Source organism: Pundamilia nyererei, unplaced genomic scaffold, assembly GCF_000239375.1.
Source record: "Pundamilia nyererei isolate P.nyererei 1_Seehausen unplaced genomic scaffold, PunNye1.0 scaffold00126, whole genome shotgun sequence".
NCBI lineage: Eukaryota > Metazoa > Chordata > Actinopteri > Cichliformes > Cichlidae > Pundamilia > Pundamilia nyererei.
The window spans coordinates 536,593-550,239 of record NW_005187527.1 but is presented as its reverse complement, the minus strand read 5'-3'; the positions used below and the strand labels follow the sequence as shown (position 1 = coordinate 550,239).

Sequence of the window (13,647 nt, the reverse complement as noted above, 5' to 3'; positions counted from 1 at the left end):
GCTAGGTTATCTCACTGGATTTCCAACGACTCACTTTGTGCTGTCAGTGCATTTCAACCCTCTTAGTAGTCGACCAGTTGGGTCTTACATGCATCTAAATTTCAGTCCCTACTGTTACAATGACCTGGTGCATTTCTGTCTTAGGAAGGAGACGTGTATTCTGGATCCTTTTAAAATTATATTAAAATGTAAAGTTTTGCAGGTTGTCTAATTTTACTACATATTCTCCTCCTGTTATTTATCTATTTAACATAAACTTAGAAGCACTTTTGGCTCCTGTTAACCAGGATTGAAGGTATTAGTGTATTTGATTACTTTAGGTTCCTAAAATTTGCCTGAATCACGTCTCCACAAATCATTGGGTGATGTTAAATCGTCTACATCCATTCTGCTATAAACACAACACTGTGCATTCATGTGTTTTAGTGGTGATTGAGTTTACCACCAAATATTCACTGGTGGCAAATGAAGTCATTATATACCTATGCTCTTACACAGCTAGGGAGCTGAGCCAACATCAAGCTCGTTGCTGTTGACAGAACCACCAAGTCTACATGCTACATGGCATTCGCCCAGCAAAAAGTCACAGCAATTCATCTCTTGAGTACTCAAGCAGTCAAATCACACTTTGAGTCTCTTACACGCTCTGCCCCAACAGCGATGTCAAGCAGCGAGTGGAACTCCAGTTCAGCTGTCAGCTGTGGAGGAGATGGAGAATGGAAAGCGCTGCAAGGAGAAGAAGACACTTCTCTCATTATCCTTTCTTCTCATGGCAGCTTCACTTGCCCTGAGAGTCAGCTGTCAATCACAGCCGGGCGCATTAAGACAGCGGGTGCCCCGAAAGTAAGGCGCACTCATCAAATCTGCCAGCAGGCAGCAAGAAAACACCCATAGAGCCCACAGCCACAGCCAGCTGCAATTAAAGTGCTGCACCACTGTAGAGAAAGGAACCCGAGGCCACCTGAAGGTCAGCGAAAAACCCAATTACCAGCATGTCATATATTGTCAGGGAGAGTAATTCCTGGAAACAAAACAGCTCTGACTCACCTTTGCAGCGGCTGCAGAGAGCAAAAGATGAGATCGTGGGTGCAAGTGCAAGAAACAAATCTCTAAATTAGGTAAATGGAACTTTTGTTTTAATTATTGTTGGAACAAACTAGAAAACGGGGGGAAAAGGCTCCAGGTTAACGGTACGCACAGGGCCACACAGCTCAGACCATGCGGTTTCATGTACAAAACTCTCAAAGTGGTGGATTAAAAGTTATAAAAATAGAACATTTACAGAAACATATCTACAAAGTCAGTTCATTGGCCATAATTCGGCTACTATTTTCCAATTTTTTTCTTTTTTCAAGGAAAAAAAAAAGTACAATCAAACAACTAAACCAGACATTCACAGCTTAAAGTTGTGAGCACATTATTATGCAGTCTTTAGCACAGAAACGGTTGCTACACAGTAGTTTCATGTTTCCACAAGCCGGTCTTTACTGCGGCTGCACTGTCTGCTTTAATTACAGCCACTGCCTGTCCATTCTCTTTAAGCGCGCCACCGTTGTGAGTGATAAGGTTCAGCCCGTAAGACTTAGGGTGGCTTTCCAGTCCCGTGCTGCCAGGCTGCTTTGCAGAAGCAGAGTCTCTACTTGAGCTCGACCCTGCCGCGGTAACCGACTGCTCAGTCTCTACGGTTACCACAGATCCTTTCCCCAGCGTGCTGCCGCCTCCTTTATCTGAGTAGCGGGAGCGCCGCGGCAGGCTGGCGCTGTCGCTGCTGTCCTGTTGCAGCTGGCTCTGATGCCGCTCCCTGTACGCCATGTAGGCCGCTCGTCTGCTGTTGCGAGCTGCCATGTCGTAGTGATGGTGTCTCCTGTGTGGGGCGCTCTGCACGCTGCCCTCCACGCTGGTAGGCACGTCGTAGGCGTACTCTCGCAGCACGGTGAGCCGACTCGCCCTGTGCGTGCGCGCTCTGTTTTTGTGATGCCTGCTTATGTGGCCGTTGGCGGTGGCGGCGACGGTGGCGGCCGGGTTGCTCGCGTTGTTCACGGGGTGGAACTGGACCTCGAGCGGTGACACGTGCATTTTGATTTCATTGTCTAGTGAATGCTCGGTCAGGCTGTTGTCCAAAATAGCAGCGCCATTGGCTGCCGCTGATGCTGAGGCTGACTTGCACTGTGCAGCCTCCGCGTGGAGATTGGTCAGCTTGCTGCCGTGGGCGGAGTTGCGCATGCTCGGGGCGCTCTTGTTTGTATAGGAAGAGTCCGCGCTGCTGTGGCCGCACTTGGCTGACTCCCCATCTGCTTTGTTGTCAGATCCTGTCGTGGATATCATCGCCACGCCTGGCTGAGGCAGAAGGGTGTCCTCCTGTGCGGAGTACGCTCGTCTCCCGGAGCAACAGACCTGGGACCAGTGGCGCCTCATATCTTGTCTGTTGACGCAGTGATGAGCAACCATGAAGGCCCCGAGCGCCAGCGCCACCACCCCAAGCAAGCAGGTGAAAGCTAAATCAAAAGGGTGGTCCTGTGATACCGCCATGGCGCCGAACACCCACAGGGCTGCGTACAGCCCCAATGCCCCCGCTGCACCCATCAACTGCCCAGCGAAGGTGTGCTCGTTCTCCAGAGCCGACAGTGGCACAGTGTGGGGGGGAAACACTAATGAAGAGGACGCCTCATGTGGCTGAAGCTGGAGGGTGAGGGGGTGGCAGCGGCTGCTGGGAGCTTCGGGCCCAACCTCAGTGTTGGCCGGAGCCAGATGCTGCTGCTCTTCGGTTGGCTCTTTGAGCTCGTAACGGCGCTCAGGGTGCCGGCGCAGCTGCAGCAGGATGCTGAGGAAGTACATGCAGTCCACAAAGATGATAAAAACTACCGGGCCATAAAATGCTCCGATGCTCGGCTCCCACGCCATCCAGCAACTAATGAAGACAGAGATAAGACGATTCAGACATCAGATGTGGCTTTTTTTTTCCCCAACTCTATATCAGGCTCAACGTTTAGCATTCATTTAAATTCACCGAACATGCTAATGGTAAAGTTTTCCCTCATTAAAACAATACCTCGTCTCCCCATCTTAATCTGTCGTTGTGATTATTAACCCGAGAAACTCGAAATTACTCTGGAAAAAGTTTTGCGTCTCATTCTTACAGTTACTGTCCCATTACATTTAATAACACAGGCTGAATTTGTTTTGGTTGCAAGAAATTAATTAAGCTCCAAAGACTCCAAGACAGATACGGCTCCAGATTTCTCAATTAGTCAGCCACGCTACACAATCTAAACAGCTGCCGCCGTAGAGAGCGGGGCGGGGGAGCTCGCTGTAAACTGGCAGCAGTTTCTCGTTGCTTGGATGCGCATATCATTAAAAGGCATCTATAATCAGAACTGGAGGGAATAAACCTTCCCTCATAAAAATATTCGAGCTAATGCAGTGCAGTCTGGCCTGGACAACCACAAAGCCAATTTCTCTTAAAGACAGAAGGTAGAAAAATATGTGAATCTGTTGACCAGATAAAATGGCACGGCGTTTCCATGAAATCAAACCAAGAGAAGGAAACTTTAATGACTAAAGTTCTACTTACTATGGCGCATTGATCTGGCTGCCGTAGTTTTTGATGTTTGCTGCAGCAGTGATCCCACAGACTATGATGGGTATCCCTCCGCCAATTAAGTAGAACCTTTTGGAGAAAGGAAAGAGAGGTAGTTCTGTTTCAGTCTTTGAATGATAAAATAGGCATCAAGGAAATAAAAGAGATCAGGTGATGCTTCGGGCTTCTACAGTGACACCGTGTGGTGGCAGCCTCACTAAAATGCGGCCACATATAACAACAGAAATGTCATATACACATTTAAGGGAAGGTATGCTGAGTATATATATACAGATAAGTTTTATGACACAGCGTAGCGTGTCCTGCGCTACGTCTGTAATTTGTGTAAAAAACACACGACAGCTCAAGCTTGGTTCACATTATAAAAGCTGCCTGCTGCTACAGATTTATGCACAGGAAGAATCACACGCACACATCTCAACGGACAAAATGCACAGTCCTGTTTATCTGAACAGTTAAAGAGCCTGAGTCTAGTTTATGTGGTATTTACAAGCATACGGATTTTGCTGTACTGCTATTAATTCAACTGCGCCTGTGCGATCCACACATGCTGCAAAGGAAGCAGGCACAAAATAAGTGAAGCTCTGGTCCATTTCTTCACTTCCAGGATAATAAAAAGATACGCTAGTAAGCTAGAACTGGGTGAAACAAAAGCTCTGAAGCCATTAGTAGAATTACTACATGTTCAGACGGTTGCACAAGGCTATCATTTGGAGGGTGTCGTTTAAAAAGGCACCACTTTTGCCACACATCTGCTGCGGTGAGAGAGTCAAACCTCAGCATTGGCCGCGGCGGTGGCGGCGGCTCGTCCAGCTCCTCGTAGCGTTTGGCCTTGCGCGTCACTTGCTTGTAAATGTTCCTTGCAGTCACACCCACCCAGAGAGTGGTAGCGAGAGTGGAGTAGTGCAGCAAAATGCCCACCTAGGAGAGAATGGACCATTATAGTAGCAGCGAAATCAGTGAGTGTCAGTATGAAAAGTAAGAGAACGGAGCACACTGTAGATATTTTTGTTTAGTGCATCTTCTGCTTAAGACATCATCATCACATTGAGTTGGATATTAACATTAGAAAATATCGTTTTACATCAAAGCACATTCAATAAATCAACAAGGTCTTGCATCCAGATTGGTGCAATTTAAAAAAAAAGAAAAAGAAAAAGAAAGAAGAAAAAGTAGTGCGTCCCACTCCAGCACACCTTGAGGAGAGGTGCAGGGTTGCCTCAAGCCATGAAACGAGCTACAGTATCTTTCTATGCCACCCCACCCTCAGAGTTTCACAAGTGCAGTGATTTTAGCCAAAGGCAACTTTTTCAACTTCTTATTCCTAGAAAACATTCAAAGTGGAAGCAAATGCGGCGGGGAGGCTGGGAGAGGCTCGGAGTGTGCGGGCGCTGTATACTCACTGCTTGACAGACGCTTGAGAATCGCGTCTGATTGATGCCACCTATAAAAACCCCACAGGTGAGGGAGATGTGGAAGCAGAGGTTGATCAACATGTGCCAAAACTTCCGGCTCACTCGGACAGACCTGCAGTCGCAGAATCAACAGATTGCAGAGCTATGAATGAGACAAGGGGGCTAATGGGAAAGCCGTTCAATACCACTGGTTTATTCTCTTACCTGTGAAGGTAGATATAGCTTATAATAATGGCGGCCAGGCACAGGAGGAGTATGACAGTGGTGGCGTAGATAACCGGGTGCAGTGGCTTAATGCTTGGCGAGGAATATTCCATAGCGCTGAGATCCTGAAACAAGAATGAGATCATAAAGAGATATACTAGAGGGCCAGTGAGGTCATACTGTGCACACGGGTGCTGATCGCCTCACAAACTCCCCAGTGAACATAAAGAGGCAGCCCAACCTACCATAAGCAGGCCGTAGTTGCCCAGAGAGTTGCATGATATGGTTGTGAAATTGTCGTGATGGTCTAATATGCGGCAGCCGTCGCTCTGCCATCCTCCCTGACCTCCCGCCTGGCTCAAGTTCCAGCAGGCGGACACAGCATCTGAGCCGCGGGCAAACAGGCGCAGGGTGACATTAACGGGGGTCTTCAGGACGCGTGGAGTCATGCCATCTGATGCCAAGTACACAGTGGGGTAAAGCACTTTAAATTTTCAGTTTGTTTCCTGATAATGTGTCCCTGTTGATTAGAAGAGCTGGCCTTTTGTCAGGTTAGGGTTCACCACTATGCCTGCAACATCATGACTCACCTATTTTGGCCATGATGACAGGTGTGGCTACACTTCTCCTCCGCCCTCCATCAGCAAGTTGGGAGGAGTTGCCAGTGGATGGAAAAAACTTGCCATTGTGGAAGCCAAGTAGGTGGAGCTTGTAGACCGTGTCCTCTGGCTGCCCGGGAGGTACAGCCTCAGTAAGGAGAGACTGGGGAAACTGCAGGGAAGCCTCCGCTGCAGTGCTCTATAAAGACAAAAAACACAATGAAAGAACAACTTGTCATGTTAAACTACTCAAAAGACGCTGTTAAGACTAAAATCTGATGAATTCATTTATAAATTCAGAAGCTGTCCACAGATAAAAGTTCCACCTAATGAAACTGCAAACTAGTTTTTTTTCCTGGCAGGAGCTGACCTTGTAAAAGATGCTGGAAAACGAGCTGCTTGTGTTACATTTGAAGGTGAGCTGGCGGTCCTGGCCGATGGGGCGCTCAGGGATGGCCCTCTGCAGTAACACGCAGGACATACCATTCCAGTCGCTGACCTTGACAAAGTGGACGTCCAGTGCAATGTTAGGGGAGGTCTGGAAGGACAACAGAAAGAGTCAAATGCAGCTCTGCGTTACACATAATCTGTAGTGCAACATGTCTAAATGCTGTTGGTGAGGCTAACCAGGGGGAAGGCCTGAGGTGTAGCTGGGCGGTAAGCGGCAATCTTCTGGAGGCAGGCGATGATGCGGGAGCAGGCCATGGCTTCACGCTGAGCCATCGACAACACCCTCTCGTCGGCCAGCATCAGGTTACTGGCCATGCTGACCATCACCTGACCCAGCTAGGAGACAAAGAGACACAACAAGATTTCCAACTACATCCAACTCAGCAGTGCATACTCCAAGTTTTTAAAAGAGAAACAATTAAATGTGAACACATAAGCACATCCACTTACGTCTTTAAACTTCTCAACAAACTTCCCAAACTTCTCGATCATCTCAGCCACAAAGATGATATCCATCTTGTCTGAGAAGTTGGCAGCATCCTTCGTGTAGACAAACAGGCGTTGAGCTATAGTCACCACATTGCTCTCATTTAGAGGCATCTAGGAAAAACAAAACTGGGCATGAATAGAGAGCTGTGGGCCACAGGTACGAGGAAGCTCAAAACCATCAAATCACAGCCTGAATGGCCAGATACAAACCTGGTTGATGACATTGAGGAATCTTGTGACATCCTTCTGAAACTGGCAGCGGGAATAATCCTCTTCTGCCCATTGGCCCTCGCGATCACAGTAACGCCAAGCCCGCTGCTCTTCACTGGAGCTGCCCGAGTACGTGCTTCCGCTCGATGGCAGTCGGTTGCAGGGCAGGTAGGCTCTGATCCCTGCTAAGGTGCGTGGCCACCTGGGAGGATTTAAATAAATTGCTGTTCATTTCCTCTTCAGGCTGTGTCATGTGAGCCAAAATATGTCCAATCTGGTAACTGAAGGAGTAACACCGTTTGGCCACAAGGGGGTGCTGCTTGCACAATAACGCAACTGCTCCAACACAGCAAGAATACACTTCAATCACAAAGGAAATTATTTATTACTTCACCTTTGGTATATTCCATCACACTGGATTTTTGAGTTTTAAGTGGTTTTACGTTTAAAAAGAGAAAAAAAAGGATTAAGTATCCACCTGAACTCTCCCTTGTTGTTGGAGACACGTTCAGGGACGCAGTACTTGGCTGAACTTTGCAGCACCACAATGTGGACCGTCCTGGTGGTGTTTCCCCTGCTTGTCCTGACCCGACACTCCCAGTTGCCCGTAAAACCAGGTTGGATGTTTGAGATGGTCAATGCACTGATGGAAACCATGAAAATATAATATATTTTATGTTAATTGGTCAAGGTGGCTATATAAATTCCTATGAACTTGCAGAATACACGAACACCTATCTTCATACCTGGCAATCAGCGAGCAGTTCTGCACAATGCGCTTTTCAATGAAGATGCCTTGAGTGGCATCAGGCTTGACCATGTGGCCCCTGTGGTACCACAGCACCTGCATGTCCTCTGCCACGAGGGAGGCCTGACACTGGAACGGCAGGCTGTCCCCCTGAAAGACGACCTGCCGCTGGGATGGGGTCAGCTGGAAGGAGGGCAGCTCGAGTGGAGCGTCTGAGGAAAACAAGCAGGCGATATTTCTCAAAATAAAAATGAAGCGTCGCTCATTTTTCCAGTTCTGTTTACTATACAAGTTAAAACTGCATCTTTAAATTCTCAGTACTTTTAGTGCCATTTGTAATTCATGTCAGGCCAGCAGCTTCTGCTAAATCTACACCATACATTTCATAATCCCTCACTGAGATGAGTGCCAAACCGATAAGACATGAGCAAGTACAAACAAAGGCAGCGCTGGCCTGGGCAGCCCTTGTCTTATCTCCCGTGTCATTGCACAAGCCCCTGTTACCCAAACACTAACCTCACTGATACCAAAACAGAGACGTTAAAGGGACAGCGCAGCATTTTGACTGTACAGTCGTCTGAGCTGCTGCTCAGTTATTTAGACATGTTTAAGACAGGACAAATGGCAGATCTGAGTCAGCGGCAATTAAAATGATGCAGTTCTGTTGCAGGATGTTCAAACAATTATATTTTAACGTGTGCGTGTGTGTCTCCGTACCGCATGTAAAGAGCTCCGGCCTGATGGAGGTAACTGACTGACCCTGTAGAGACTGTGGGTAGGAGCACTCTGTGTTCCTTACAGAGATTTTCCTGTCTCTGATCCAGCGCAGCAGCCAGAGAAGGTTGCAGTCACACAGCAGGTAAGGTGTCTTGAAGTCTCTGGAGATGGACAAAAACAACACCTGGGGTCAGTTTAGGTGATCGAGCACCATCAAACAGACTGACAATGGCCACGTGCATGAAGTTTCTTTTCAAGCTGAGCATACTCACAGTGCCTTCAGAGACACCAAGCTGTCAAAGGTCCCCTGAGCCAATGAAGAGAACATGTTCCCTGTAAGGTTTCTGAGAGGGGAGAAAAAAAAAGAGGTTTTATTTGGGATGGACTATAAAGACATGACTAGATCACATTCACAGCAGTGCAAATGACTTACAGTCGGATCAGACTGGATAGACCTTTAAAGATGTCGCTGTTCAGACAGCTGATGCTGTTGTTGGCCAGGTCTCTGCAGTGCACACAGAAGAAGAATGACATTTTATTTGTTTGACAGCTGAAAAAATAAACCAATCTAAGAGCCGTGTTGTTCTACCACGGTGACTCTTAACCAGGGGTACTCAGAGATTAGCTGTACTACTACGTTTAATGAAGTGAGACAGAAAAGTTAATTGGCACAAAACAGCAGACAAATTGTATTACAGTAGATAAGTAATGATCAAAAAATAAACAAATAATTTAAATCCCTAGGAGTTCACTAGCTAATTGTATAGATAAAGAAATCTGACTGAACATAACAGATCTTCTCTTTCTTCTTTCAGCTGATGCCTTTAAGAGTCGCTACAGCAGATCACCCTATCCCTGGTGTCCTCCACTGTCACATAACCATCCTTGACTACTTGAATCTCCTCCTCTGAGGTCTTTCAACCTCAATGGTAACAATAACTGAGAAGCCGTAAGCTGAAAGTCGTCCGCATCCAGTTTAAATGAGTTTTACTAAAGTTACTTGAAAAGTATGCCAGAAAAAAAAAAAAAAGGTTGGGGACCACTGGGCTAAAAGATCATCGAGTTGTCTTCATCTGAGCTGCAAATGTATTGGTACATAAATGAACACCTCGAGAAACGCTGCTGAGTTGCTGAGATAAAAAACAGTAGGTTTAAAAGCAAAAAGCCAAGTTCAACAGAGGCAGGTTGAGACAGAGATCTCCAAATTCAGCCGACAGGCTTACAACTTCCAAGGTGATTTTAGATAATGTCTGTGTGGGCCTGCGGGGGGAACCTACACATCAAAGGCACAGCAACACTGTGGTAGGTGATTAATCACCCGTGATTAATGTCAAATGCAGGAAAAGTGTGTGTTTCTCCCCTTCATGTGACCTGACATGATGTCTCTTGCAAACATCAGATGGAAGTGTCAGAGACTCTTTCAAAAAGGAAACTCGGAGACGGTTCAGGGGCTTAACGGGGAAAAGATGGAGGCTGCCTCTGTGAATTACACTGACTCTACCAACATTCAGAAATATTCACCGAAGGAAGGTCCAGGTCAGCTGGAGCACACCGCCTTCAGCAGATATAATCATCATCAAGGGATATACATAAAGATGTTTATACAACCTCAATACTACTACAGCTAATAATTACAATAATAAAGATGCATTTTATTGCGCAAGTACTGAATATTTTCTGATGTCCATAGACCTCAATAAACTAAAATAATAAAAAGTAAAATGTTTCAGTGGATTAACTACTTCTTTCATTAACACATAAATCTAGTAACAGTAGTGCAACTAAGCACTGTTAGCATTCTGGTTAAGCTGTGTTTCTGGCATCCTGTCAGAGGGAAACTGACTTAGTTGCCACATTGTGGCGTCTAACAAGATTTGTATTTTTTCCAAATACAGCTGTGACTGGGACCAAGGCTAATGATGGAGGTGAGACCAAAACCTCTGAATTAATGCTGCGACCCAGAAACCCTGAGAAATACTGAGAAGAGGGGAATGGTATATCCTTATAATCTACTAGATGTAGACTGTAGGTCTTTGGTTCAATAATAACATTAATTTAAGCTTTTACCATTATCCAAAAACCTACTTCAAAACAAGAAAGCTAGGCGGCAATTTTTCAGTTTCCAGGGAGACAGCATTGAATCAAACCCTTGTTATAGCTGTAACATATAAACCTCTGTGCGAGGAAACCAATTGTTGCAAAGTGGCAAGAAATGAAACAAGAGCCAGTGAGAAAAGGCAGATCGTTACCTCAGCTTGCCGCCAGCAAAACTATATGTTCGGGTGCTTGAGGAAGGTGATACTAACGCAAAAATGATACCTGAAAAACAGCTGGCAGGTATATCCTAGCATCCCAGAATTTATGTAATTATTGGTGTTGCGCCTTAAGGTGCCAGCCGTGGACTTTTACGGTGTGAGGTTATTAGTTTCACTTGGAAGTAAAGAAAAAGCCTCCTTTTGCGGGCCTGCCAAATTTGTGTGTCATGGGAAGGATATAGAAGTGAGGCGGGCGTGCTTTCATCTCCGGTTATCGCCTGGATTCAACTCCTAAAGTTACAGCTACACCAGGAGCCTCGAGAATATTTGTTAAAATAGCTAAAAACCACAAAAAAAAGTGTCATTGTTACTGAGTGAAGTCACATGCATGTCTTTTGGCCACAGGCACGCAGCAAATTAACAGCACAGAGGAGCGCTCCAGAGCAGCACATTTGAGGAGCTGAAGCAAAAATAGCCCGATGTGATAAGGTTCGAGTGGGAATCGTTCAGCTGTTGGGAGGAATGCCGAGTAAGGAGCGCCGAGCCTAAAGGAATCCATAGGGTCTGAGAATGCTGTAGTGTTGGGAGAAGTCTGCTTAAATGTTTTAGTGTGGAGAAATTGAGTGTGTGAACTGTGTGTAAAGTCAGGTAAGGGATATACTTATCTTGGCCCACGGGGTTGTAACCAGCAGCGCGGCCTACACCCAAGCTCTCAGCGTGAATAAAGAAACCCAGCTGGGAGCAGCTGACTACGTCTAGATCAGATGTTAGCTCTCTTGTAAGAGAGATCATTATTATACCCGTCTTAACATCTTTTTTTCTTTTTAAACTTGTCACTGGTGCGGGCTGAACACAAATTCAGTGGAGACCTGCGCCAGTTTTTACGCATTCTGTCTTCTCATCGACACGAGCGCCGCATCGCCTGTCAAAACAGTTATATAACGTCTCTCTTTGATTTGGAGCGAACGTTCCTAAGCCCGAAAAACACACACACAACCGTAATGATGTTGTAGTGATGCTGGAAGTCGTCTCAGTGTGCACTCTAATGGAAAAACCTGCACTGAAGCTACAGTGAAGAGCTGTGGGCTTTGAAACAAGTGTTTCTGGAGCCTAATAAATACTGAGTAATGAATGCTTTGGACCATTTTTAATGCAGGGTTTTGGAGCCCTGAAGTTGATCTGCGTGTGGTGTACAACAGTGTAAATATTCTGGCACGAGTGAAAAGTGGGGACACTCTCAAGGAGTTAGGAAACTTGTTTCTCTTCTCTGCAGCACAATCTTTCCTTTAAGATGTGTAAATGTGAGCTTTTTATTGTGGCCTTCAATCTGCAGCCTTCGCTTTAAATGCTCCTGTGCTCTGTGACATGGCACGCACGATAAATGAGGCCTCCAAAATGGCACATCTTGAAGTGAGGATGGGAAAACTCTAATTAGGCGATTGGGGAGGGGGCTAGAGTAAAGTCAAAGATAAGGGCTAAAGCATTACGTGCCAAGTTTCTGAGGCGTTTCATGACATTACAAACCCTGGCAAAACTTATGACATATGAATGAGCCATAAAAACTGGCAAAGTCTGCAAATTAACTCCACTCCTATTTTCCACAAAAAATAAATAAATAAAAAATGTATATTAAAAAAGCCGAGCGAATGTGTCGCTTGTAATGCCAAGCCTTGATGTAGGGCTTCTGTGTTTACATTCCCAGAGTCCAGTACTACCTCATCGTCTCCTTTGCTCTTCTGTGCTCCCTCCCTTTCACAGCAGAGTGACTGTTACCCTTTGAAATGAACTGAGACAGGCGGTGGGGCCAATTAAACTTTGCTACAAAGCCAAACTGTAAACTGGAGCACGTGTTTCCATGATGATCTCTGTGGCGATAAGAAAGGCCTTTAACGATATCTGTGTGTGTTTTAGATTTTAATATGCAGAGGACATATAGACAGGCACGTATCCATCAGAGAATATGCATCGAGGAGGAAACGGGGCCAATTCTGATCCGAGGAGCTGACTGCCTTCCTGTCTCGTTCTTATTGCTCTACAGCAGCAGCCAAGCTCAAGTTTGTGTTGGCAGGGACTGGGTGCTGTCGGATGATTCCAATTCATGCTGTGTTCTTGCTCTCGCTCTCATGCGCGCACATCCACAAAAGGGAAACACGCGGCGACGCGCTTACGTTCGACGCCCTAAACAAGCACGCGGCACCCAGATGGATTTGAGAGTTACGTGTTTTTTTTGCACATCAGAGTTATCCTCCGTAGATATTCATAGACATCACACGCGCATACGTGCTAAAAGACGTCTGAGTGCGAAAAAATATAAGTCTGCACGGTGTGTGCTGTGATGTCTGACCAGACAAAACAACCCAGTAGCAATAAGCCCGATTCAGACGAGAACTTTTTCCCCCCGTTAATTTGTTGTGAAGGCAGCCTAACAGGGTCATTCCCAGTAACCTTTACATAACATTTACAACACGGCACAAGTCTGAACTGCGTGCAGTGGCATTAACAACAAGGCAGGCACGAGATGATGACGCACGTCTCCCGTGTTCGTGAATTCATCAGTTTACATCAAAACACTTTATTTTAAAGAACAAAAAGCTCAATCTGAGGTTACATGACTGATCTTCAAGAAGAAAAGATAACCTGAAACTTCCTGCTGACTTTACCTAAAAATCAGGTTTTCAAAAAGCTTTTTTCACATGAAGTTACACATCTTTGCTGTTAAGTAACTCCCACATAGACTGAAATTCAAAGTTCTTTGGAATACTATGTTTTACTGTTTAAGAAACTCAGAAAGACTTGTGCCAGTAGCTTCTTAACCATTATAGGTGCTAGAACAACTGCAGAGAGAAAGCACCAGAATTGGACTCTGACCAACTCCTGGTAAAAAATCTGTGGATTTCAAGCAATAACATTGTTTTTCAAATCACTAGGAGAAAATAGTTTAACCCTTTAAGACCTACCATAG

The 13,647-nt window shown here is 45.8% G+C and overlaps 1 protein-coding gene across 1 annotated transcript in view; it reads right to left on the bottom strand.

Moving 5' to 3' along the window:
• Window positions 1–1,119: 1,119 nt before the first annotated feature.
• The window catches only part of adgra3 (adhesion G protein-coupled receptor A3), a 30,579-nt gene continuing 18,051 nt past the window's right edge, over window positions 1,120–13,647 (bottom strand). Inside the window, exons 4-19 of the mRNA XM_005742992.1 lie at window positions 8,864–8,935; window positions 8,703–8,774; window positions 8,431–8,591; window positions 7,712–7,925; window positions 7,444–7,608; window positions 6,966–7,167; window positions 6,717–6,866; window positions 6,444–6,602; window positions 6,187–6,354; window positions 5,808–6,015; window positions 5,463–5,671; window positions 5,218–5,342; window positions 5,002–5,125; window positions 4,374–4,519; window positions 3,572–3,667; window positions 1,120–2,908 (exon numbers count right to left, since the gene is read on the bottom strand). Coding sequence (XP_005743049.1) covers window positions 1,450–2,908; window positions 3,572–3,667; window positions 4,374–4,519; window positions 5,002–5,125; window positions 5,218–5,342; window positions 5,463–5,671; window positions 5,808–6,015; window positions 6,187–6,354; window positions 6,444–6,602; window positions 6,717–6,866; window positions 6,966–7,167; window positions 7,444–7,608; window positions 7,712–7,925; window positions 8,431–8,591; window positions 8,703–8,774; window positions 8,864–8,935 — 3,730 coding nt within the window. The 3' untranslated portion in view covers window positions 1,120–1,449. The remainder of the gene's footprint in view (window positions 2,909–3,571; window positions 3,668–4,373; window positions 4,520–5,001; window positions 5,126–5,217; window positions 5,343–5,462; window positions 5,672–5,807; window positions 6,016–6,186; window positions 6,355–6,443; window positions 6,603–6,716; window positions 6,867–6,965; window positions 7,168–7,443; window positions 7,609–7,711; window positions 7,926–8,430; window positions 8,592–8,702; window positions 8,775–8,863; window positions 8,936–13,647) is intronic.